At 41.4% G+C, this 25,353-nt stretch overlaps 1 protein-coding gene across 1 annotated transcript; it reads left to right on the top strand.

Annotated features, from left to right (window-relative positions):
* Nucleotides 1-182: 182 nt before the first annotated feature.
* On the top strand, nucleotides 183-25,152 carry TIMM44 (translocase of inner mitochondrial membrane 44). The gene is made up of 13 exons (XM_085308503.1): nucleotides 183-236; nucleotides 1,239-1,346; nucleotides 1,860-2,030; nucleotides 3,017-3,097; nucleotides 4,786-4,935; nucleotides 7,160-7,299; nucleotides 7,762-7,847; nucleotides 9,666-9,758; nucleotides 10,113-10,237; nucleotides 11,906-11,956; nucleotides 14,231-14,320; nucleotides 17,165-17,275; nucleotides 23,688-25,152. Exons 1-13 carry the CDS (start codon nucleotides 204-206, stop codon nucleotides 23,805-23,807), a joined length of 1,359 nt encoding a protein of 452 aa, XP_085164629.1. The 5' UTR covers nucleotides 183-203; the 3' UTR covers nucleotides 23,808-25,152.
* The last annotated feature ends 201 nt before the right edge of the window (nucleotides 25,153-25,353 follow it).

The raw sequence follows: 25,353 nt of genomic DNA, 5'->3' as shown, positions 1-25,353 counted from the left end.
GTCAGTGCTGTTCGTGCCGGGTCGGCGTGCTCCCAGCACGCAGGAGCCTCCGTTCCCTCTCGGTTTGCTCGGCGGCGCTTTCCGGCGCTGCGCCGAGCCGAGCCGCGCCGAGCCGAGCCGCGCCGCGCCGCGCCTGCGCCCTGCGCCGCGGCGCGCCGCGCTGACGTCACTCGGCGGCGCCGCGCGGAGGTCACACGCTCAAGATGGCGGCGGCGGCGGGGTCCGGGGGCTGCCGGGTGAGCGCGGAGCGGCGGGCGGTGGCGGAGCTGGTGCCGGTGCCCTCGCCGAGGGCCGGGCCGGGCCGGGTTCCGCGAGGTGGCCCCGCGTCCCGCGTGGGCGGCTCCGCGCCGACGGAGCGCCCGGGGCCGCCGCACGTCCGGGTCGGGGCCAGCGGGTGCTGCCGGCGCCCGGCTACCGGATCGCTCCMCCGCGCTGGGGCTGCCGCGGGGCCGGCGCCGCGGGCTTTCTCCGCCTGGGTCCGGCTCGGCCCTTCGCGGAGGGCTCGGCGGGCTGCCCTGAGGGCGCTGACAGGCCCCTCTGAGCGAGCTGGGACAAGCAGCGTGAGCTGTGCGCGGTCTGCTGTCACTACAGGATGCTGAACTGAAGGCTGGGTTTTGCGATACAAGAGTTTGCAGCTTGTGGTTTCAGCAATACGCAGCAAACTTTCTTAGTGAGCAGTCTATACGTGGCCTTCGGGTGCATCTTTTCTGTTCCGTGTCTTGGGGCAAAAGATGTTTCTCTGCCTTCAGGCAGCACAAAGCTTATGCGCAGAGTGGCCCTGATTTATCCTCTGTAATTGAGGAGGGGGAAGGGAGTAAGTAGTTTTGGAGCCATTTTTTCCTAGAAAAACATAAACTTCTCATCATGAGCAGATGTTTCAAACAGTTACTGATTACATACAAAGGAAGGCTTTACCTATGTATCACTGTTATTATAAAATCGGCCCTCTGTACAACACACATTTTTCCAAGTAATGATGAAAAGTATATTGCCTATTTTTGACTGCAACGTTGGTTTTATCAAAATGAACTTTAAGAGGATGCAGTGCTGTTTAAACATAAAACAGTATTGTTACGGATTGTTCTATCTTGCCAGCCTGCAAATATTTCATGGCAGCACCTCCAATCTGTTCCCTAAAGACCAATGAATATTGTCTTTTTTTGCAGTATTCTTTTCTTGGTTCTTTAAGCTAGCTATCTTGTATTGCATGCTAACCTAATCTTATGTTTTGATTGCAGAAATGTCTTGTCAGTGGCATATGGCTTATATCAGGAAGATACTCTGTTCCTGCAGTCTACAGTGGCACAGTGTATAGAATGAGCAGGCCTGTTCTAGAGCTTTATCAGGTTGGTTAATATTTCAGACTGAAAGAGTTTTACTGACAAAGTACTGAATCTACTAGATGTGGATATGTTCCCGAGAACAGCAGTTCTAGATGAAAGTTTCAACTTTTAAAGATACATTTAATGAATCCAAGCATTTTCTTAGTAGTTGAGTTCAAGTGACAGAGTTTAGGAGTGGTCTTCCAATAGCGCCTTCATCTACCATGTAAATTTTCCATCGAAATTGGTTAATTGTCAACAACTGTTCCAAGCCTAGCTAGTGTCAAACTGCCTCAAGAGAAACAGCTTTTTTACATGACTATATAGATGTGTGTCACAAGACGTTATAAGTGTGTTAGATGTTTTGCTGTTAGGAGGGTAAGGTGCTTTTCTTTCAAAGTGGCTATATATTTTCTGTAACATCAAATACACCAGAAGTGACATGGTACTTGGCTTAAGTAAATCCATATTCTGGCTTTAATACTTCTTCATTTTAATGTTTCTTTGGTTTCCACAATTTGTAATGATTTTCTTTAGTCTAGATGTTACTCTTCTGGAGGAAGAAAGGGGTTTATATCAGGCTTTGTGGAGAACATCAAACAGGAGTTAGCAAAAAATAAAGAAATGAAGGAAAGTATTAAGAAGTTCCGAGATGAAGCTAAAAAGCTAGAGGAATCAGACGCACTTCGAGAAGCGAGGAGGAAATATGTAAGTCCCATGAATTCTTTCAATGTTTTCATTGACTAGTCACTAAGCTATTACTGTTCTCAATGTTAAACTTCAGTCTTTGTGCAAGTTCAGCCTATTTTTATGAGAACTTCTGCTTGCCTGGAAATACTGACAAGCACAATCAATGCCTTAGAGTGTTTTTTTTTTTGTGCAAAATCTTTCCAGCAGATCCTTCATTAGATTTCCCAAACAGTGAGCAGATAAAATAACGAGGCATTGAATGTAATTTTTTCAGTGTTTAGATGCTGTCTATGTAACCTTAAAGGATTAAAAAGATCTTTACTTGCAGTAACGAAGTGCTAATGTTGTTTACTTGAGTATTGTGTGCTTCATAAGAACATAGAACAGTCAGAGCAGGAAGGGAACCACAAACTGGCAAAAAATTACTTTGTATTTATCCTACTGCTTTGTATTGTGCTTCCTCTGCACTTTGTCAGATGTAGTTTTTCTTTTAAAAAAGATTGCTTATCAGACCACAGACCACTTAAAATAAGATTTCTCTGCACTTAAAAACAAACAGAAAAACTTGACCATCTACTTACTCTTCAGTTGAACTCTAAAATTTTTTACTAACTTACTAAGTTGGTTGTTACAGAATTAACTGCTGGGCTCTAAATCCCCGACTCGCTCATTTCAAGCTATTGTCCTGCTCAGTCTGTTGAATTTATTCATTAGTTCATTTTTTCCATGTTTAAGAGTAGCTGTTAGTTTACATTGCATTGATCAGGGGACCAGCGAAAAACATGTTATGTTCTGGGTTTTGTTTTTTTTTTCTTTTTTTTTCTAGTGAGAAAGTGTTTTTTATTTACCTTAAGAAATGCTAGGAAGAGAAATGACTCTATTAATCCCACTCAGTCATGAGCAAATGTAGCTTTTTTTTTTTGGTCCTAAATTACAGTGTTAATGCTAAACTGTTGCTGAGTGTTTTTTTCTCCTCATAGTTATATTGCACGTTTTTTTCACAGAAAACAATTGAATCTGAAACAGTGAAGACATCAGAAGTAATTAAGAAGAAACTTGAAGAAATAACTGGTACAGTTAAAGAGGTAAAACATAACTGTGGAAAAACCTTCCTCTGAGGCCATTTGGTCCTAAGGCTCTGTGTTTTGTTTGTATTTGAATTATTGTCAAAAGTAATTGTCAGTAAGTTAATGTACGGTCAGAGGTCAGGCACTGCAAGAATATCCAGTGCTGCTTCTTGGTTTTGCAGATTGGAGGTGGTATATATGGTTCTCTCACTGTTAGCACTTAGGAAAGACAAAAAGCCTCAAGGCAGTCTTCCATTGCAGGACAGTCAGAGCAATGCTGGGAAGTCACCATGGGAAGCTTTTTAGGAGATGTGGTGTTGTCACTTTTCACTAATAATGTGGTAGAGCTTGTGTTATAATACTGAAGGCTTTGACCTCATTACTGCACGTTTCAAACACCTTGCAAGGTCAGTGGCTCCAGGTGCTATTATTAAAAGTGCTGCTGGTATAGTTGGTGAAGTTGTTTCCTTGAAGTTAGTGTGGCGTTAGTGATTGCATGGCTCTCTGTGCCTTGAGAATAGCAAAATACCTGGAGGAAGTTCTTCATACGTCAGGGATATGAATGCCTTCCGTTCTAGGATTTGCAGCTGAGAGGTGCTCTAGGAGACTGTTCATTATAATGATGTCAATTGGGGCATCCTGATTTAATGCTTTTTCCTAGGCTGTCCCAGGGCAGAGTGAACTCAGTCGTTTTCAGCAGTAATTTAAGGCCAAAGCCTCTGTGGCTGTGCCCAGCACTGCCTTGAACATTTGCAGTCAGATGCAGAACCTCAGCTGGGAAAAAATAGCCTAATGGTAGACTTAAACTCTGTGTGATAGGACATTTGTCTGTGGACCCTTGGTCCCCACTCTCTGCTGTGCTGCTCCACACCCATTAACCCCAGGCTGAACGCTTTGGTGAGGCTTAACTGTATGTACAGTTGTGAACTGGACACAGTGATTGTTAGTGGACGTAGCCAGTGTCTTTTCAGCAGTGTGTTGAGTGTGCTGTAAAGCATATTTGTAAGCCAAATCCTATTGAAGAATAGGGGAAATCATGTAGTACTGTCATCCTATCATTTCTCTTCCTGTGAGCTTGTAGCTTCTGAGCCATCCAAGATCAGCCTCCTACTGCCAGTGAGATTTCTGAAATCCCCTTCGAAGGAGGATCCTATGACCTGATGGTGCTGCGCAGAATGAAAGGGATGAGCAGCTGCTGCTCACAGTCCTTTCTAACCTATTGCATGGTAGATCGTGACTCTGTAAACAGAGCAAAAGTAACGTATGTGAAACTAAACTGAGAAGAGCTCTTGCTAATTCTACATGAACACTTGCATACAGATGCATAGCAAGGCATCCTCTCAACCACTTCTAGGCCTTCTGTTGAGAAATAAAAAGTACCTAAGTGTTTCAAAGGAAGGGGCTGGAGTATTTTGACTCTGGCATTGTTGGTCCTTCTCTTTAGTGTCAAGAATTCTGAAATGTATGGATAGCAATTATTGGAAATGCACGTGGTCTCATGACTATCCAAAACTGTTGCTCTGCACAGAGGTGTTGGCTGTTACATCCAGTCAGCCTCCCCTGTGACATGTAACTGTACTTACTTTTGGCTTGCTTAGTCTTACTGGGTATGCATTGGGATGTCTGTAGCACTCAGAAAGATGACTTACTCCARAGGAGTTTTGAACCATTTTTTTAATGACCTTTTCTTTCCTGTTCTGTTGCAGAGTTTGGATGAAGTAAGTAAAAGTGATATTGGCCGTAAGATAAAGGAAGGTGTGGAAGAAGCAGCAAAAACAGCAAAGCAATCTGCAGAGTCGATGACAAAAGGAGGGGAGAAACTAGGCAAGACGGCAGCCTTCAAAGCTATTTCTCAGGTGCGTACGTGGGTCCCTTGCTTCTCTGAGGCCCAGGTCCCAGTGACTTGTGGACACGAGCCATTGTCATGGAAGTTACATGCCAGCTTGTGCTGACTCTAAAATTAAATGCAGAACTCTTAGAGCAAGACCTTTCCCGTAAAAAGATCCTGCTTGTGAGCTATTGGAATAAACTGGTAAATTTAAGAGCTATATTTTGCAGGTCTTACACTTTTCTAGGGCAACTGAATGAACTCAAGTAGAGGAGTTTCTGCTAAAATGTGATATTGTAAAAATTGCTTGCTCATGCTGTGCTCCTGGAGCAGCGTAGCATATGTTCATCTTCCGTAGACAGGTACTAGTGGTACTCTTTGGAACTACCGATTGACAAGCTGGCAAGCTCTAATTTTCTAGAAAATTTGTAAGCCCTTGTATGTTTTGACATCACCCAATCARCTGACAAATAGTATAAAATGAAATGTTCCTCGCTGGTTTCTTGTGCTTCCTCTGAAGTATCTGGTTTTAGCCTTTGTAAGAGCGGATACCTGGCCAGATGGAATAGCAGCCTCATCAGTCATGTCAGTTCCCTTCTTTCTGTGTTTCTAACAGGACGTCATCTGCTGAAGGCCGCTTCTAGCCATAGCAGCAGATCACATTATACTCTGGTTTGTCTGTGTTGAAACCTATTGTCCTGTTCTGGCAGCATCCTAATCTAAGAACTGTTTGTTCCATCAATGAAGCAGGCTGCTAAGCCATTCCTTGTAGGCCGTCAATGACTTYATAGAACTTTAAGCCACAAAAAAATTTGCTTTGAAGATTTCTTCTCTTTATATGCTGATAAGTATTTTGATTTGTTGTCAGGTTTGAGTTAACTGATTCACAGCGCTGTAGGAATGGACTGAACTTCAGAGCTTCTTATTTGCTTATCTGTGATGTTTAAAATCACTTGAAGTCCGATTTCTACTTCATATTGTATCTTCTATTCTATCTAGTTCCTGAGCACTGCTGTAACTTTCTCCAGGAAGAAATCGCATTGACTTTAATAGGAGAGGCTGTCTTACCCTGGCATAGCTGTGGTGGACACTTTTGAGCATTCTCCAAGAAATTACTGCATTAAATAAAGTTTAAAATTAACAGTCYTCATAAAACCACTTGGTGCTCTGGGCTAGATAAACTGCATGTCCTAAATAAACATGCRTCTTGGGAAAAAGCTGTACAGAAGGAGTGAATATAAAATGGCTTTCTGCCCGAGTGTATCTGGTTGTAATATTCTCGTGAAACAAGTCTTCTATAGATACAGTCACTAGAGAAACTACTGCTCAGAAGTTCAGTAAATTAATGAAAGTAGCACAGCCAAGATAAAGCAGAACCACTAAAAATGCATTTTAGTCCTAATCCCTATTGAAGTATATAACAAAATTTCCTCCAGTGATTACAGTGGGATGTGGCTTCTTCTCAGCAAAGTCTGGATTAAGGAAGTAGGTGTGCTCTGGCRTGTATCTGGATTTATCAAGTCATTTTTCTTGATGTAACTTCGTCAAAGAGAGCGAATATCTCATACCTCTCCTTTAGTATGAGCTACATTACTGTGATTTTTCTGCACCTTTTCTCTGGCAAAAAGCAGTTTATTTCAAAGTTATTTTCTCAGCTGGGAGATGTGTAGACTTCTGCTGTGAAAAGTGAGGCTGCCCTTTTTTTTTTTTTTTTTTTTTNGTATTTCAGGAAGAGCAAAACTATTTGCTTGAGCTTGTGTCTTTGTCCTGGATTTTGTTGACCTTTCAGATGGTTTTGCTGCTAGTGCTGATTTTTCTGAAGACTTACTTTTCTCTCTCCTATTTGTGGATGCTAGGAATCACTCTTCCTTTATCTGTAGCTTGTCTTTTTATCAGCAGCTGCTAGAGCTGATACTCCTTCTTTCCTCTAACATAATTTACTCAAATTTAAAGTACAGAGAGAGCCTGTAGAAGGTGCACCTCATCAGCCATYAGGTTTGGCCTTCTACTTTATTGTTTTATCTTCAGGTTAATCCAGAYAGAACTAGATCTGTTTATGGTCCCAAACTGCTAACTTCTTAAGCAGAAAGCCTTAATATTGATRTATTGCTCCATATACATTAGCAAAGAGCCATTTGCTGTGTAGAGAGAGAGGAGAATAACCTGTGGTGTTACATCTTTTTTTTTCCAACAGAAGTGACTTGCAGTTTTTTGAAAGGTAAATAACCCTAATAAGAATATTTTTCTTTCAGGGAGTAGAAACTGTTAAGAAGGAAATAGATGAAAGTGTTTTAGGACAGACAGGTCCTTACAAACGTCCAGAGCGACTACGAAAAAGAAAAGAATTCTCAGGCGAGAGGATTAAAGAGGAGCGAATATTTGAAGCTAATGAGTAAGTATTGGATGCAACTTAGGTGAATGTTTCTGTGTATAATTTGATAAAAGTTTTAAAATTTAACTGCAGGTTAGAGATGGGTGAAATCTGAGAGCTGAAGTGAGGCTTTGGGGTRAGGCATAACTTAGCAGAGCAGGTAGATACAGAAGCAAAATTCTACCATATGCTAATAACAGTGAAGCTGGACATTAAGAGAAAATATTCTGACATGACATTTTTATGTGCATGTGCATTATAATTTCTCATGTCTAATGTGTTGCTATTGATTTAAGTTTAGCAGGACCAAGTCCTTTCCTCTGTGTACTGTGTAGCTCCACTAAGTCATGTATTTTGTATGTGGCATATTGGCCTGAGTGGTACTGCATGCTCCAGTGATGTTCATCAGTGTATCCTGTTTTTTACTCTCACTCAGATACTAAGGACATGTTCATGAGTACCTGTGTCTACTGCTTTTTCTAGGGAGGCTATGGGTGTGGTGCTGCATAAGGATTCAAAATGGTATCAACAGTGGAAAGATTTCAAGGACAACAATGTAGTCTTCAATAGTAAGTGTTCCAAAGATGGAGTAGCACATTATTTCCAGTGATCTGATTGTTGCTGTGTTGAATCTGATGCCATCTGTGCAAGTAGTCCCAGCATACTGCAAATCATGGGCATTTTTTTGTTGTTGTTGTAGCTGTGGCTGTGAGGTGGTGTGAAATGGGAGGTAGGCGTAGCTGACAACATTGTAGCCTTTCCAAGCTGCTCTGTCTCTGTTGAGACACCCCCCCCCAAATTTGTATTGCCTTTGATCAATAAAATATCACAGCTTCTTGTAGATATCAAAACTTATCTTTATGATTGCACAAAGAGAACTAAATCTGCTTTTTCTAGTCAGATGCACTTTGGCATTGTGAAGGGGCCAGGGCATGCATGCATTCATGTTATCAGGGAGAGGACAGGGAGATCTCTTCTTCCTCACCTCAAGCTTATGGTGCGGAAAAGTGTTGTCTTCAGTGAGTTGGTTTCTGCTATGACTTGCTTATGACTCTGGGATATGTGGAACTTTACTTCCTTTCTATTTTTATTTCAAAACATAAAAACAGTGGATATCTGTATTGCAGTGGGCAATAATTTTTGATGGTTATCTAGATGCTTAATGTTTCTGAAAGGCATAAAGAAGTCGGAAACCAGAATCCTTGAGCAAATCAAAATAACTGTTGCCTGTAGCTGCAGGGTAAATAAGGAAAGGAAAAAAATATTGTATAAAACTGGATCATATCCTTAAATGTGGACCATGTTTTTTCCCACCTGTCTTTAAAGCAGAGCTCCTGGGGAAGTGTCCAGTGTGTTTTTGTGTCCCTTGTGTTAGTCTTTCCAAGGAGAYGCTCGTAACTTCTGAGATTTCTCCACATATTGCATCCTCCAGGCCAGTTTGCATTGAGCTCTTTGTGCAATCTCTGTTTTTTTGTTCATGTTTCCCAGACTAATTTCACRATTTGGGCAGCTTTGCAGATGTGGCTGCAGCAGGCTCTAGAGTGTGTGCTCTCTCTTTGTACCAAGAACACAGGGTGATTTTTGGAAGGAGCATAAGATTCAGGGCAGCATTCCAGTTGTTAATTGACATGGTAGGAAGAAGCTTCYCTGTGGACCCATTATCCCACAGCTACCTACTGCAGTTTCTGATGGTCCATCTGATGGTGCTCAGAGACAGAAAGTGATTTTATTGTAACAATGTCTACTTGTTTAAGTGGCTTTGCTTCCCCCCTCCTTACCTCTRCCCTTGCCTGCTCTTTTTGTCTTTGAGACTTTGCTTTATTAGGAAGAGAAGAGGTTCTCCTTCCCCTTCAATAACTTCTGTGTTTTTGTAATACCTTGGCTTTCTTTCTCCTCAAGGTTGAGCAGTCCACAGAGGTGCTTAAATACTGCATCCTCACTGGTGTCTTGCTATTCTGTCGAAAATTGGCAAGCTTTAAGGTCTACTTTGATTTTCCAGATACRCTTTCTGGGTGTTGGCTTCATATTACTACATCCTGCGGCTCCTTGTAGCAAACTGAGTCTAGGGAGGTTGTTACTGCTCTAAGCAAGTCTAAAGGCTCTGACAGTCGAAGCGAGAGAAACCGTGATCCTAGGCCAGAAGAATTCTAGTGGGACCCTGTTTTCTACAGGGAACCCTCATATTCCTGTGTAAAGGAACTAATCCCATAGACAGTGACAGTTATTGATATTTAAGAGGATTGTAGGAAGGTAAGAAGAAAAATAGTTTTTGAAATTGAAACTTGGTAATCMGTGAAAAGATTTAGAAGTGAACTTGTAGGTTAAATCTACAGTCTGCCAGGAATGTAGTGGAAAGGCACTGTTACTCATGTCTTCTCTCCTTTCAGGGTTYTTTGAAATGAAAATGAAGTATGATGAAAGTGATAATGCTTTCATTCGAGCTTCCAGAGCTGTCACAGACAAAGTCACTGACTTAATAGGTAATGTTTCATCCTTGCTGTGAAAATGCATCTCTAGCCTTTTAGCTCTGTTCCTATGGCTGATAGTGCTGTTCTCCTCAATGTATTACTAGCCTTTGGGAAAGATCCTGGAGCTTTATAGTATTTTGCATGGGTCATTATCCAGTATCATGCAGTGTAGCAACCTGTTACTGGATCAGAAGTGCAATGTAATGCAATGACAAGTGCTATTACGGGATAAATCTCAAACCTGATGTGCAGTTTATAGGTGTTCCCAGGCGATTCTTCCTTCTGTTTTATAACCAAAAGTCTGTCTGTCTGTCTTCTGTTTTTTTGGCAACAGTTGTCATATCACCAGTCTTATTGTTTTATCAGGTGGGTTGTTCTCGAAGACAGAAATGTCTGAAGTTTTGACAGAGATACTTAAAGTGGATCCATCCTTTGACAAGGATCGTTTTTTAAAGCAATGTGAGAATGATATAATCCCCAATGTCCTAGAGGTAAGGCGGAGGCAGAGTATGATGCATTTATTTTGTTTTTTTTTCCTTTATCTCGGCATAGCAGATTTTGCTTTTAATTTTCTAATGCTAAAATTAAAAGCTGGGACAGCATTTGCTTCTCAAACATCCAGCTTAGCATAACATCCTACATGAGATAACCTTGGTAATGGGAAGCTTGATCTCACATCACAATTTAGTTGCAAATCATGTTACACAATTTAATAGCGTAGCAAAACATTTTCTGGCCTGGGAAACAACTGACCTTCTCCCATGAGAAATTGTATAAGCATTTGAGGAATCAAACTGCACTAGATGAATGAGCAGTACAGGGATAGTGTTGATATCAAATATTCATGAAGGAAGGAATCTGGTGCAAATGCACTATTGGATTTAAAATGATCTGTAACTGCTTGGGAAGAAGACCAGGTCAGGGCAAATGATTCAGTGAAAAGATTTCTGGCGCCAGTCAAGAAACTTTGTGAAACTAATGTTTCTGAAGACCAGAGTACAAAAGCACTCAGAAGATAGCACTGATTCAGGATGCAGCTGTGAACACATGTAGTTCATCTCACTGCCACAGTATGTCTGAAAAGACAAAGTGAAGGTAGGAGATTAAAAGACAGATGACAAAAATAACGTCTTGAGAGATCTGTGTGACACTGGAAAAACAGACTTTTGAAGAGAAACGAATGTTAGCAAAGTATTATTTATTCCTCCTACCATACAATACGATAGAGTGTAATGATGTTGCCAGATCATATCTCAAACTGATAAAWGCTAATAAGCATTTAGAAATATTTAATGCTCCTAGTCATGAGGTAATGAGTATAAGATGAGTCAAAAAGAATATGATGCCTGCAGATACAGACATCCAAAGTGATGTACAGTTATGTTTTGTCACTGCTACCTTTCTAGTGACTGACTCATGTATGTGGCTGGAACTGTACTGTCTGTCTAGAGGGAAATAAGGTGGACCTGATGTAGTAAATCAGCCTAGTGATTAGTCTAGTCCAATTCCTACTCCTAACAGTGCGATGTCACTAAAGCGAGGTGCAAAAAATGTGTTCTTGACTCCTGGAGAATGTACTTCTTGTAGGAGAGTTTTTTTCCAAGCAGCCAGCTTACTGATACCCTCAAATACGAAGATTTATAGCTATTATATTGGAAAACATCCTGCCACATACAAATAACTTTATTTTGAAATTTGATAAATTCAGTGTTTGTCTTACAAACTTCAAGTGTTTATTGCACAATGTTTTAAAGAAAAATTAATGAGTTGCAATGCAATTCTTGTGTTCATTGTGTTCCCTGGCTTTTTGCCATCTTGAAAACTAAGCATCTACATCTGTCCTGTACTCCTGCTTCTGTTAGATCCCACTTCTCAGGGTTTCCAGGCTGTGTACATTCTTGTGTCCTGCTGAACGGTAACTTTGAAGATGGCTTGTATCTTAAGTAAGATTCATGTCTATCCTGCTTGGTATCTTTTTATTTATAGAAGTTCTTATTGCTGTTCATCTTTATTTGGTAATACATTCTGCTCCTGTCCTGTTTCAGGCTCTTACAAGGTGATACAGGATTTAAAGTAGTTGGCTTCTGAAAGTGCTGATATTTCARCTTTATGGGAGGTGTTTTAAAATGTTCATATTTTATTTGATTTTTCTCTCTTAGGCTATGATGTCTGGAGAACTTGATATCCTTAAAGACTGGTGCTATGAAGCGGTAAGTAGGGCTACTAGTAATGTCTGAAAAGGTTAGAGCTAAACTAGTTTAACTTGCTCCAGTTTTGCACTGCCCTTCTGAGCTTCCTTGGACTTTTGCAGAGCCTTTGAGGATTGCTACACTGTGTGCTCTTAGTTCYAGGGACCTTGTTAGCTCTGAATTTAGCTCTCTTATGGAACTCCCTAAGAGCTAATGAGCCTTCCTGCAACCTGGAGCTTGGGCTTTCATGACACACAAGCACCAGTTGGTGCCTCAGCAGCACCAATTCACAGCTATCCACTCTTACTTAGCATAGGCTTAGCACTGCCATGGCGTGCCTGACTTATCCGAAATCATTTTGAGTTTCTTGGCACTGGGCCGTCTTGTGACGATTTGTTAAGAGAGATAGAAAACCACATGAACATGCATGTTCCTCTTCGCTTGATAGTTACTGCAGCTTTAATGAGCTGCTGTAGCCTGAAGCTGTGGGGAATGGCTGGAGAGACAGTTGCTCCATGTATGGTCATCTGGGATCCAGCATAGCTGGATAGAAAAATAAGCTGTCTCCATTGCTATGACTGTGACTTCAGTGACCCTGTCTGCTTTGGATTTCTCTGCMTTCCTGATGTGGGAGAAGAAGGTGCAGAGACATCTGAGCTTATCCAAAGTGGTGGGGGTGATCTGCTTGCAGAGTTGACCTGTCCRTGAAGCTACTCCATAAACGCAGCTCCACTGTAGTATCCCAGCAAATAATCTTGGCAGACTCAAATCTGTATGAATTTGCAGCACAGGTAATCCGCAGCCTGGATAATCTGACTGCAGAAAATTTAATTTACTGTTAAGATGGTGGTTTTGTTTTCCTACTGGGATAGATTTTCAGTATTGCATCTAATTTCTGAAACACAATGAATTAGTTTTTATTCAGTGACTGTATTCTTGTACACTTCATGGAAGTAGATCCTTATCTGAAGTTAGCACTTAAATGTAAAAGGATGTTTATTCTGCTCAGTCTTCAATCTGTTCCAAAATAATTGTGTTGTTGGCAACAGAGCCRTACTTGTTTTGTTTCTAAATAATTTGACTGCTTAAAGTGAATGTTCTCCTTACTGATCACCACCACCAGAGGGCTGGAAATTCACATGCTGGAAGAGGAAACCTTTTCTGTTTAAAATTTTCATGTTTGTTCTGTTAGGTCTTCCTAACAATTTTGCAGTATATAAGAGTAAGATATTTAAAGCAGTCTGAAAGTAAAGAAAATTCTTTACTGGTTCAAGCAGCCTTTAAAATGACACTGCAGAGTTCCTCTCAAATCTGTAGAGAGAGCTAGCAAGTTTATTGCAATGCGTAATACGCAAGGAAAACCTGTCCAAGTTGGTTGTAATTGTAAACTAAGCTCATTAGTTGAGACTCATGTAAAATAAGCCAAGGGAGAGGAGGAGAGCCTCACTAATAAGTGTCCAGGAGAAAAAGGCTTTTGTATAGAATCACCACCTAAGTGTTAAATGTATGGTACTGGTGGCTAAAATGTAAGGATGCAAACCAGTAAGACAAAAACTTAAAACAGTGCAAGTATTCCAGCCAGGCTGCAGGATATTGTCTGCCCACAAACTTAGGTATAGTTTGTGTTTTATAAAACTGTTGCTGCCTACTCTCACTACAATTCCTGTCCTGTATCTCCAACTGCAGTCTGGTGACTTGACCAGTATATTTCTAAGTTATTTGTACCTGAATGCTTATAATGAAGGTTAGAAGATCTGTGATYGGGAGGCAGGGTAGCGACTGCCTCGTGTTTGTTTGACAGGTGCCAAGAATGCTGTGATAATGCTGGAAGCAAATAGAAATTCACTATTCCAGACAACAGTTTTCAGTGYGTAAATAATGAAGCATATGTTTGTGTGCCTTCAAAGGAGCCAGGAAATACTGGGCTGCCTCCAGGGTCTGGCTGGGTACTGGGAAAGTARCTTCATTCCCAGATTTTCTCCCTGTTTGCTGTCAAATTGGAGCAGCAAGTGCTTCGAGTATCAGGTGCACTCAGTGTGTGTATTCTGTGGTGAATGATGGATCTTCTATTATGTCTAGTGGAGCTGGGAGTTTTAGTGGGAATTTAGTTATGTGGAGATCAGCACACTTGATGTAGCTGTCTGATATCTTGCAGTAAATCAATTTTCGGCACGTTTGCAAGAAAATGACTTTTTAAAAATTTTTTTTGATGGTTCATACTAAGCAAAAAAATTCCCGTTTTCTTTATGACAGAACAAATTCAAACATGTAACACAAGTTTGTTGCTTCATTTAGACTTACAGTCAACTTGCTCATCCGATACAGCAAGCCAAAGCCATGGGTCTCCAGTTCCACTCCAGGATTCTGGACATTGACAACATTGATGTGAGTGTCCTTKTCTGTACTTCACTGTGTGGACTGAATTAGAAACTTGTGACTTCAGGACTTTACTGCTTTGTTTCCTGCTGTGAGTGCTGTTTCTTGCCTCATGCTGTTCTTGTATTTGCTGTTCCTGSTAACAGAGGAACAGATCGCCACCACTGAAGCACACGGGGCGAGTTTGGGGAAGTAGTTCCCTACTGTGTGATCAAGCCTAAATTAYGGGACTGTGATTTGTCCCCTCTCTGCCAGGGCACCTTGGTCTTAATCACCTGAGTATAAATTTAGAAAGGCTAATAATAAAGGCAAATAGCACYGACCCAGTGTTTTCATGAAGGACTTTGTTGATGCTTATTCTGGATGATAACGTGTAATACTTCTGTGATTCAAGGCCATGTAATGCAAGAATGGCTATTAGAGAGACTTAACTGCTGTTTTGGATGGCTCTTGATGAGGAGCAAGGTAATGGTTGTGAGTGAAGCCATTGCCTGGGTAGGAGCAATGTTGGTAGTTGGGGGATTCTTGCCAAATGTCTGCACAGTCTTAGTGCTCTTCAGATTCCTTTTTATTGAGGAGCCAGAACTRTTACTGTTGTACTTAACAGTAAGTCTAGAGTAGTACTTTCATCTTTAGTTTCATCTGTTACTGGCCTGTAAGTTTCCCTTCAGATGTTTTTCCTTCAATGGCAAAAGCATCTTCAAAAGAAATTMTCATCTTTGATCAGCCCTTCCCTATTTTATAACCAGCTCTGCCTCAAAGGAGATATGTCAGGGGAGGAGGGGAATAGGGTAGCTACGCAATAGCACTTTAAAACACACGCATTAAATAGTTTGAAGTCAGAATATCGGTTTGCCTTTGTCAAARGTACTAGCTCAGTGACAGCAACAGGATGGCAATGTGGTTAATACCAGTTTTCATGGATTTCAAAGAGGAAAAAAAGCTTTGTGTTGGAGTTGATCTTGTTTTCTGAAGARATGATCAGTTTAGCTGGGAGAGAAAGGAGGTGCTTGTGGCATACTGGCAATTTTTAAGACATCTTGACTTGATGCTGCAAAGCATTTGTGTTAAATATATTGCTGAATTGTCAAACCAGTTGTCAAAGGGCAATCATTGGTATGTTTTTAAGCAGCTCTGTAGGGACTGATACTGAGTGAGACACTGTTCAGTGTTTTCATCAGTAATCTGGAAAGTACATTTTTTTTCCTGACAGATGTACAGAACAGCATTCTTGTAAGAATGACAATAGAGCTGTGTGCAGTCATCTTGACCTGGATAAGCTGAATCCCTTCAGACAAATGTGGTACCTTAGTAAAGCCGAAAGCAGAGTCATTCTTGTAGGAACAGAGAACACAGACGTATAGAATGGGAGCCTATACCCAGGTGATCTAGTCCAAGGGACAGAAGACTTAAGGGTGTTGACATGCTGTAGAGCTTGCAGCATTGATGTTAAAATTGAGACTGTCAAGTATCAGCATCTGAACTCACATTCCAGGTACATATTTAAGTACTCTAGTTTGCTGCTTCGCTAGACACCTACTGCCTTCAAGTTTAATTTTGGATCCTTGATATTTTTTAAGGCTATTTCTTTACCTGCCTAAGTATGTTTTTAAGTACGTAACTTGTGCAGCTTGGTTTCTGAACTTGATTTAAGAGAAGTATTATAAATATTGACTTGATCACTGCCAAGTGAGTGGGGCCCATTCCATGAATCCATCCTGGACTGGGATGGTGGGAGTTATTGCAGCGTTAGAGAACTGACTCCTTCAGTAGGTAAGGCAGAGGGGCATTACAGAAGTGCTGAGCTTTCCTCAGGAGAGAATAAAGTGTATACCTTCCTTGTTCAGACCTATCCTATCAAAAGYAGCAAGAGTTACTAGCAGAGTTCTGTCCTCTTGCCTGAATGAATGCGGTGGTTATGAATAGACTGTAGGACTGCAGTGAACAGTTTATTCCCTGTGTCAGCTGGAGAGGTAGGTACTGATCTCTGACTGTTTGCTTTAAAGCAGCAAAGTGCAAGCATGAAGTCTGAAATACCCCTTTGTGAATTAGGGTGCGTTCTTATAACTCTCTTGTGATGCATTCTGTATTATGTGATGAAATGCAATGTTTTTGAAACAGTACATCTCATATACAGAAAAGTTATTGTTAAGTCTGAGGTAGTGTGATCAATGCTTTGGGTAAAATACCCAATAACTCTAGAGTTGCTCAAGAGCATGATGAAAAATATTATTCTGTAACATACTGCATTGCTACAAAAGAAGCAGGAGGCGGCTTGTATTTTAAGAGTACAGCTTTGGGAAACAAAACTTTCTATCGTATTTCTATTCTCTGTTATGTTTCAGTTAAGTTCGTAGAATATTTAATGGGATGATCTTGGAATAGAGATCCTGTCAAACAAAAGGTTGTTACCTTGAAGTCTTTCTCCTTAGTTCTCTATCCAGTTCAGTATAGTTTCATGTTAAAGATTCATTTACAAGCAGATCTTTGGGAAATGTTTCTTAAGAGCATGATTTCTTTTATTATTAGTCTCTACTTTGGAAATACTTAAAACAGAGCTTGTTCATGTTTTGTGAATTTTCAAACATAGGGAAAAAACTATGWAAACTTTGAGAAAAAAATTTGGAAAGTATTTAAGCACAGGGAAAGGTTTGGGGAAAATGCTTTACAATAATTTCTACAGTKACTGTGCCAACAGAACAGGAATAACCCAATTGAAGTGACTAGATTCAGCTCTGAGAGGCAGTGGCACTCTTAAAACTGCTATGGCTTGACACACCTGTTAAATGCTTGATGCTTTTACGTTAATCTTCTGAAACTCTTTTTTTCTAATAGAATTTTCTTTCTTTGCAGCTGGCTATGGGGAAGATGATGGAGCAGGGACCAGTATTAATTATCACTTTTCAGGCTCAGGTTGTGATGGTAGTTAAGAACCAGAAAGGGGAAGTGGTGGAAGGTGATCCGGTAAGTGATGCTYATCAGCTGTCTGTTCCCCTGAGTTTTTCTGCTAGCCATCTCAGTTATGATGAATCCAGTCTCTTTAGCAGTCCCTTAAGGCACTCTGTGGGGCTTTTGCATTTTGTTTATCCACGTTCTATATAATTCACTCACCATAATTGCTCTCTCTAGTTCTCAGCAAAACTGTTACGGCTTTTGCAAGAGTCTGGTGATGCTGACCCTTAGTGCCTCGCAGTCTCCACTAGAACATTATGAACTGTCAGTGGTTAAAAAGAAGGCTGTCCAATGAATAAGTGCATATTGGTACAAACTGTTGTTACTTAGGATGTTCATGCACATGTTATCAAAAATCAAGTACTTTGCTGTTTCATGAATTGTACTGTAAAATACTGAGGTCCGCCCCACAGCGGACAGGAAGGCTGTGCACTGCAAGGGTGTCTAGTCTGCCTGTGTGTTTCCTAGAGGTCCTAATGAGACAGGGCTAGAAGATGAAGCAGGTGSCTTGAAACACAAGTGAAAGAGAAAATAGGTAGGGCTAGAGAAACTTTTTTTAGATGAATAGGTTACACTTTGCTCTATCTGTTCTATAGACCTGGGAAGCACGGACAAGCTGTGTTTTGGAAGCAGTGTAACTGTCCATACTACTCTGTAAAAAGCTAGTATACCTACAGCTGAGTTAGCTTAGTTCTGTGCTTTACAATTGTGGCTCTGTGGCTTTTGGAGCAGAGCTGGCTCATGTCCCCTCACGTCAGAGCACTATGGAGAAAGCATGGGCTTGTTTGCTTGTGTTCATATAAGCATTTGCCAAGTTCTTAAATCAAGCAARGAAAATCATCTGGATATTTACAGGTGAAAATGATTGACCCAAGAAATCAATTCTAGCCTCAAGTAAAATTAGGAAAAACAGGGAAAGAGCGGTGCATCTAGAACAGTGGGTGACTGTCTATACATACTACATTGACTGGTTGGTGTCATCAGCCATGGTCAAGATATTGTCATGCAATTACACGGGGTTTCGCTGTCTTACCAGACCATTGGAAATACTGGACTGAAATAAAATACTCTTGGCAGTGGTGGAGAGGTCAGAAGGTRAGTTAGAAAACTGTGGCAGTTGAACTCATTCTTGCATGCTGTCCCAGCTRTATTTCTTGTCAGTCTCATCACAAAGCTGCTAGATAAACGTATGGAAAGTACCAGTATTTGCTGAAGCCTGGAAAAGAGTGTTCCTGTTCCTATCCATGTGCAGAAGAGCAGGGCTGGTGCTTTAACAGATTGTTGTTTGGGATTGTTGCCTTGATATGGCTGTAACAGAATTGTTTCTTCTCTACTCAAATACAGCATCTGTCTTCACTGATGGTGTATTCTGTGTACTCAAATAGACAGCTAGAAAAGAGATTGTAGCTGGTAGATACAARCCCTATGAAACCTCTCACTTGTGTTCCATGTGTTTCCTTCAGTGATTCTTAGGCTTCTAAGGAGGGAAGTTTAGATAGATTAATCCCATGTGACCAGGTTGTTCTTGGTGCTTTGTGGGTTGCTAGGTTATCCTGGGCCAGATGTGCAATAGCTGGACTCTGGAGAAGCCTTTGAGAATCTTACACAAATCTGAAAGAAAATTAGCTTAAATTGGCTGACACAAGATTGGCTGTCCATGGAAACCCAGAGGAAAGTGTAAATATGAATAATACTATATCTTTGGGGTTGGTGCTCAGCATGAGCCATTTATTCTTGTCAGACTCTTGAAACAAGTGTTACAACCCATTAATTGAGAATTATCTTAAGTCAGAAGAGTCTGCAAACATCTAGAAGGAACATTTTAGATCACAGTGAGGAGAGGAGCTGGAGCTGTGACCACCGCTGGCACTTCCTCCTCTTGTTGCTGCTGTGCGTGGCCAGCTCTGCCCTGCCTGCGTGCATTTGTCACCTGTGGTTTCCGCTCCTTTAGCGCTCTCTGGGACAGAATTGAAAAGCTATGTATTAAAGCCCCATCACACAGCTTCCACTTAATCCTGTTCTTTTTTTCTCACCTTTCCTTTCATGAAGGGCACTGTAAGAGCTGAGCACAAAGTTGCAGTGCGTTTGGCAGACCAGGCAGGAGCTGGAGTTACTTAACCAAGTTGTTTGTCAGAGATGGGGAAAATTACAGGAACCAAGTGGAAGTGGGAGCGCAGGTTTTTTTTGCTACTGCCGCGCAACCCTGGTACAAAATGTCTTACACTGTCACAAGCCTTTATTTCCTGGAGCTCTCCCATATCCAGTTGTGTTAAGTGTTATACATGATACAGGCTGCTAATGGGAACCTCTGACAAGAGATGTTTTGTAGAGTGATTGCTGTGCAGCAAATCTCTGACATCTCTGTGGATTGTACTTCACTGTGATTTAGCTTTTAAATGTGCAAGTCCTAGACTGCAGGTTCTGCTGTGACTGATGCTAAACTGAGCTTTTCAGATTTAACCACAGAATGCACTTGTTACCAGAGTTAATGACACAGCATGCTGGATGAGTCTGTGCATTTTTCTGGAATATCTTTGTTTCTGAGTGGCTGTCCAGACAGCTCTGGCTTGCACTGTGTCTGTGCAATGTTCAGGTAGTCTGATGATGTATAATGGATGACATTGTGAGAAGCCTGGAGCTGGGAGTTTCTAGCAGACTTGCATTAAAATTAATAAAAGCATTTAATAAATATTGGCTTTCTGCAACCATTCTCATTAGTCTAGACTGTAAGTTTACAATAGATGGACTAATTTTAAAAATGAGGCCATCTGGATTAATTACGACCTGTCACATTGAYTGCAAGGGGAGGAACAGCTGATATAGTGATTTCTTGCATTAAATTTCTCCAATCCTAGAAGATAAGTATTGATGTGATAATTATTAAACAGGATATCAAAGTCCATTTGCAGTCTGATTTCTCTGGAGCAGCAATAAATCAGGGAGATGAATTAAAATYCTCTATAGGAAACAAAACTTTAGTTTTAATCAAATGTCAGATGCAGGTGGCTAGTAACTATGATCTGGTGTTACTGTTGAGCTGCTCCTGCAGTGTGGGGAACAAATGACCTTCTAGGGAAAAAGAGCCTCAAATTGTAAACTCTAAATAGAAATGATGTGCTTGTAATTGCTGCGGTATTACCTAGTTTGCACTTGTGCAAGCTCCCACTGCTGTGCTGTGTGCTCACCCCCCAGTGAGATGTGGGGAGACTGAGCAGGCTGCGAAGGAATTGGGCCAGGTGTTCTGGTAGTAAATGTAGGAGATCCCTGTGGAGCACCACACAGTCAGTCTGGGGAAGCTGAGCCTTACACAGCCCACTGAGCAGTGCTGGGAGGTCAAAGGAATCTTTTTAAAATTGAATCCTGAGGGACTCTGAGACAGGATGCCGTTTCTCATAGTAGATTGTGGGATTAAAGGACAAATTTTATCTTATATGCGTAGCCATGGTTGAACCACACCTCTGGGAGTCCGCAGATGTTTACTGTCCCAGGCTCTGTATGCAGCATTCTGTATGCAGCAGCATGCACTGTACGTTCAGGATTAAGATGTACCCTATTAATAAAAGCACCAAATCAGTAAGCCAGAAATCTCTCAGCTTCAGGAACTAACCATTTCTATGCTTCGTCACGTCTCATTTTCGGGAAGAAAGCTTTGCTCTTTGTTTAGTAGTGCGTGCTCTGAGGTCAACATCAACTGTAAGGTGGTCTGCTGTTCTTCCTTCAGAAACACTCTCTTCAAGAGCATATATAGTATAATTAAGAGAATTACAGTCATCAGGGCAATGAGAGGTGTGGAAGAGTATCCATTAAAAAAAAAATAGGAAGCGAGATAAACATGGATAAAGGGCTGTAAAATAGGTTGCCATGAAGGTGCCAAATAAGGTGCCTTTGGTTTTGTAACACAAGAGCAAGTAGGGTCTGTTGAATGAGGGCAGAAAACTTGAAACCRAGGACAGTATATTCACTCATGTAGRATATGATTACTGTGATGGAGAACTGTGAAAGTTGAAGGTATAAATTTGCTCAAGTGAATTTGTTCAACTTCAGAAAGGATTGATCTGTTGATGGCTTTTGGGAACAAGCAAGTCCAGATGGAGGTGAGTGCCAGGAAACCCCTGACMCTTCCCTGCATTACATAAGGACCTGCTTGCTACAAATCTTGTTTCTTTTACTTTTTCCTTGCTGTGTATCATGCTGGCCAAAGTCAGTAGTAGTAGTCTYGATGTATTAACAGGATTTTTTCTTTTTTTACAAGAAAAGTGAAATGAATATGAAGACCAAAAACATTCTTTGTGAGCTTGGGATATACCTTGGCCTTTTAGAATCCAAAGTTACATTTAAGTTCCAGTAGCCTGATGAATGCTGCGAAGATCTTGCTTGAAGGATTCACWGCTCTCCAGCTTTCTCAAGCACTCGGATATTCTGTTGGTTTTCTTCTCTTCTCTCTTCTGCTCTTCCTACTTAAATATCSCAAACATCTGCATGACTCAAGTTTTCTTTTTAACACTTCCAACTCGAAGAAGCAAGTTGAACTTTCGAAACATTAAGAAAAAAGTGGCTTTGTGATGCACAGTGTTTCTAAAGCATTAGTTTCTAATGACTGCACTGGTACAGAAAGTCTCCCCCTCGCATTTCTATACCTGAATTGTAACCTATAAAGATTCACACATTGGATCAAAATGTAGTAAAGTACGCATGTGGGCACTGAGCCAACGCTCGGTCTGATCCCTCAATGACACTTCCTTATCTGAGGGAAATACTTGTCCTTCGGTGGTTAATGCTGTTCTCATTATACGTCTATTACGTCCCAAACATTCTTGAATCTGTTCAAATGTAACTCCCTTGAAGCAAGTCAGATAACTTTTTTTTTTTTTTTTTTTTGATTTGGTTTATCTGGAAATGATTTTATAAAATCAAATACTTGTTCCTAGTCGTTTCTCTTCATTGGATGTACCTTTTGATTTATCTGACTTCAGTGCAGATACAGTAACAAAATCTTTTCCCAGATAAATTATTTATCTTCTAATTCTTCTAATAAACTTCTGAATTCTTAGAGAATGTAACTGATTTAGAGTAATAATTAAGGTAGGTTAGAGAATATTGGATTTGTGCTTGTATTTCACTGAAACCTAAGACCCACTAATATCAAAATATATACCAGAGTTACTAAAACAACCTTGCCTTTGCCTGTCAGTGATACTTGCTGTGTTTATAAATGCACTTCAGTGTTTGTGGTCCCAGGTACAAACAGTTCAGTTCATTCTGGCCTGGCACAAACAAGCACTTCGCAGAGCTGTGTGGTTGCAGCAATGCTCCGGTGCTCTTACAGCCTTTCCAGTGAGAATCATTGTTAGRTAGTTACAAATCACCTGTAACTTAACTCAGAATCAATTAGCAGATCTAACTGTTACCCAGGAAGAGAACATCTTTTTCATACTTAGGTGGGACCTTGGCTTATTCATAGAATGGTAAGGTTGGAAGGGACCTCTGGAGATCATCTAGTCCAGCCCTCAGCATAGCCCCATACGGGGATTGAACCYGTGACCTTGGCATTAGCAGCACCACGCTCTAACCAACTGAGCTAAACCTTATTGAAGGGTAAATTATGATGCTTGTTACTTAGCTAGCTTCCRTGGCTTGGTTTTGGCTTCCCATAAACAGGAACATGTTGGATTTTCTCTATGATTAGAAAGATGGTGATATTTTTATTACTGTCTGTCATTTCGCAAGTGTAGGAATTTCTGGAGTCAAATTTTATGCATTTCTTATTGCATTGCTCTTTGTTCTGGCTGTTTGGAGACTTGTATCGAATTTGGGCTCCTGGCAGCCCGTTCTGTCTGATAGTGTCACTCCTTTCCTAGGAGAGACAGAAACTTWGTCATCAGTAGCTGCAGAGACTATTCAGGGATTTGTTTTCCTAAGACTGTGAGTGAGTGAGCTCCGATTGAAATGTGAGCGCTTGCAATAGCTATGGGTGCAGCTGATCAGCAGTTATACAGGCTGATAYGGGTGAGGCAGAGTTACAGGTTTTGGGGAGAGCCTAAGCTTTAAGTTGTGAACAATGGTACACCCTAGCCATCAAAAGGGGTTTGAAAACAGAAATTTATGTTGAAAGTAAGTAAACTATTATCCAGCTTGATAGTGGTGTCTGTCAGTTAATGTATGCCCTCCAGAGATACTTGGAAATCCTAATTTTGTGTTCAGAAATCAAAAGTGCCTGTGTTCCTGACGGTAATGAGTTTGTAACCATAACATAGTAAATGTTGCTGGACCTATCCTTATTTGGGATCTTTGGCTTTAGTATCCCGAAAGCAAAATTTAAATGAGAACAATATCTGGAGGAAGTGTGGAGCTTGTTCCTAGTCAGCACTGAGGTGGGAAGTCTGTGACCATCATGCAAATTCTAACAGCAGCATTTTCCTTCCAGGACAAGGTTCTGCGGATGCTGTATGTGTGGGCGCTTTGCAGAGACCAGGATGAGCTCAACCCTTACGCTGCTTGGAGGTTATTGGACATTTCCTCATCGAGCACTGAGCAGGTTCTCTGAGAAGAATTACGTTCTAGAGCTTCCAGTACCTCTCTCAAAGCGATGCCATCTCTGAACTTGCACCAATCTACTGCATGATGAATTGTGGGGGCGGGAGTGGGGAGGGAAGAGGCCAGATTGGTTCCTTTTCAGAAGAAGAGGCTATTAGGTGTGCCATCATCATACCAATTCCTACTATGAACTGGATGAGTCTGACGTATCTGCCTTATGCTTTGCTGTGTAGCGATTGCACTGTAAGGATGTATGGTAGATTTAAATGTGAATGATCTAAGACACTAGCAGCTGCTGTTGGTTCCTTTTTTTAATTGTGGGTGAAGGAGACTGGTTTTGTTCCTCTGTGTTCCCTGCTGCTTCCAGGGTTGGACAGAGGTGGGTATCTGAGAGCACAGCCACAGTGTCTAGTCTAGTTTCCATCTGCTGTCATCTGATGGCCTTACAGCACCCCTGAAAAGCACTTAGAGGTGGTCTTAAGGCACCTAGGTACCTGCTAACATACATCTCTCGTATGAGGTTGTACCAATAAGCCTTCTGTTGCTACAGTGTCTTGCACTTTACCAAACCAAATAAAATAAGGTCTTTGCAGCTCTTAGTTTTTGGGGGGGCATAGCCATAATGGAGGTGTTGATATCATCAGGCAAGTTCTTCAGGCCAGCTGCAGAGGTGAAGCTTACTGCCAGTGGTAATGTTCATATTTCCCCACCTTTGCAGAGGGAATTGTTTCCAGTGTTTCTTTTCATTGCATCAGCTGGTGTCACTGAAGAGCACATGACTGCATCTCCCTGCCAGGTTAATCTGGCAGGGTGGAGGGGACAGCCCTAACCAGCTGCAGGGGGGCAGACAGAGCACTGGAACAGTCACCAGGAATAGGGTGGGACTGAATAGCAACAAATGAGCAAATAAGATGCAAAAACAGGCAGAACATCACCTCTTGTAGCTGAGATATTTATCACGTGAGGTGAGTAAAGAGGGTGCRGTTCACTGACCTACTCTTTGAAGTGTGTTGTGAGCACAGCTTTCTGCACCAGGTGGACTCATGCTTCAGGGTAATGGCACATCTGGCCTGGGGGTCCCTGAGAGCAACTGGAAGATGTCAGAGAGCGCTGCTGGCAAGCTTGCACGGACTCTTGGTTCTGGGCTTCTGTTGGAGGTTCAGTTGGGAATTGTCATGTGGGTTGATTCTTCAGCTGCCTCCTCTTAATGGACAGTGAGGTTGGGGGAAAACAAAACTTTTATGGAATGGGAAATCAAAGGATGGATCTGCTGCTGTTTTTCTGCCTGTACACAAAGTGAGGTGGTGYGGGATAGCACTTCCTCGACAAGGTGATTAAAGAGAATAATTTGCCCATTCTCTTGTGAGTGTTCAGATCCTTTGATGTCCTTTAAATATAAGTGGAATTATGGCTCTTGAGTGAGGTGTTTAATTTCTGTAGCAAACATTGTAGTCTGAGAACTGGTGTGCACAGCAAATTGAGTAGCACTGTCTGCCCTGCCTTCTTCAGAAGATGCCCAAACCTGCTGTCTGGCTAACATGCTGGGATCTCCCAAG

Source organism: Rhea americana, unplaced genomic scaffold (genome assembly GCF_003343005.1).
Source record: "Rhea americana isolate MKP2758 unplaced genomic scaffold, rheAme1 scaffold_278, whole genome shotgun sequence".
Classification (NCBI taxonomy): Eukaryota; Metazoa; Chordata; class Aves; order Rheiformes; family Rheidae; genus Rhea; species Rhea americana.
The sequence above is the reverse complement of the archived record's forward strand: the minus strand, read 5'-3'. Positions and strand labels throughout refer to the sequence as shown.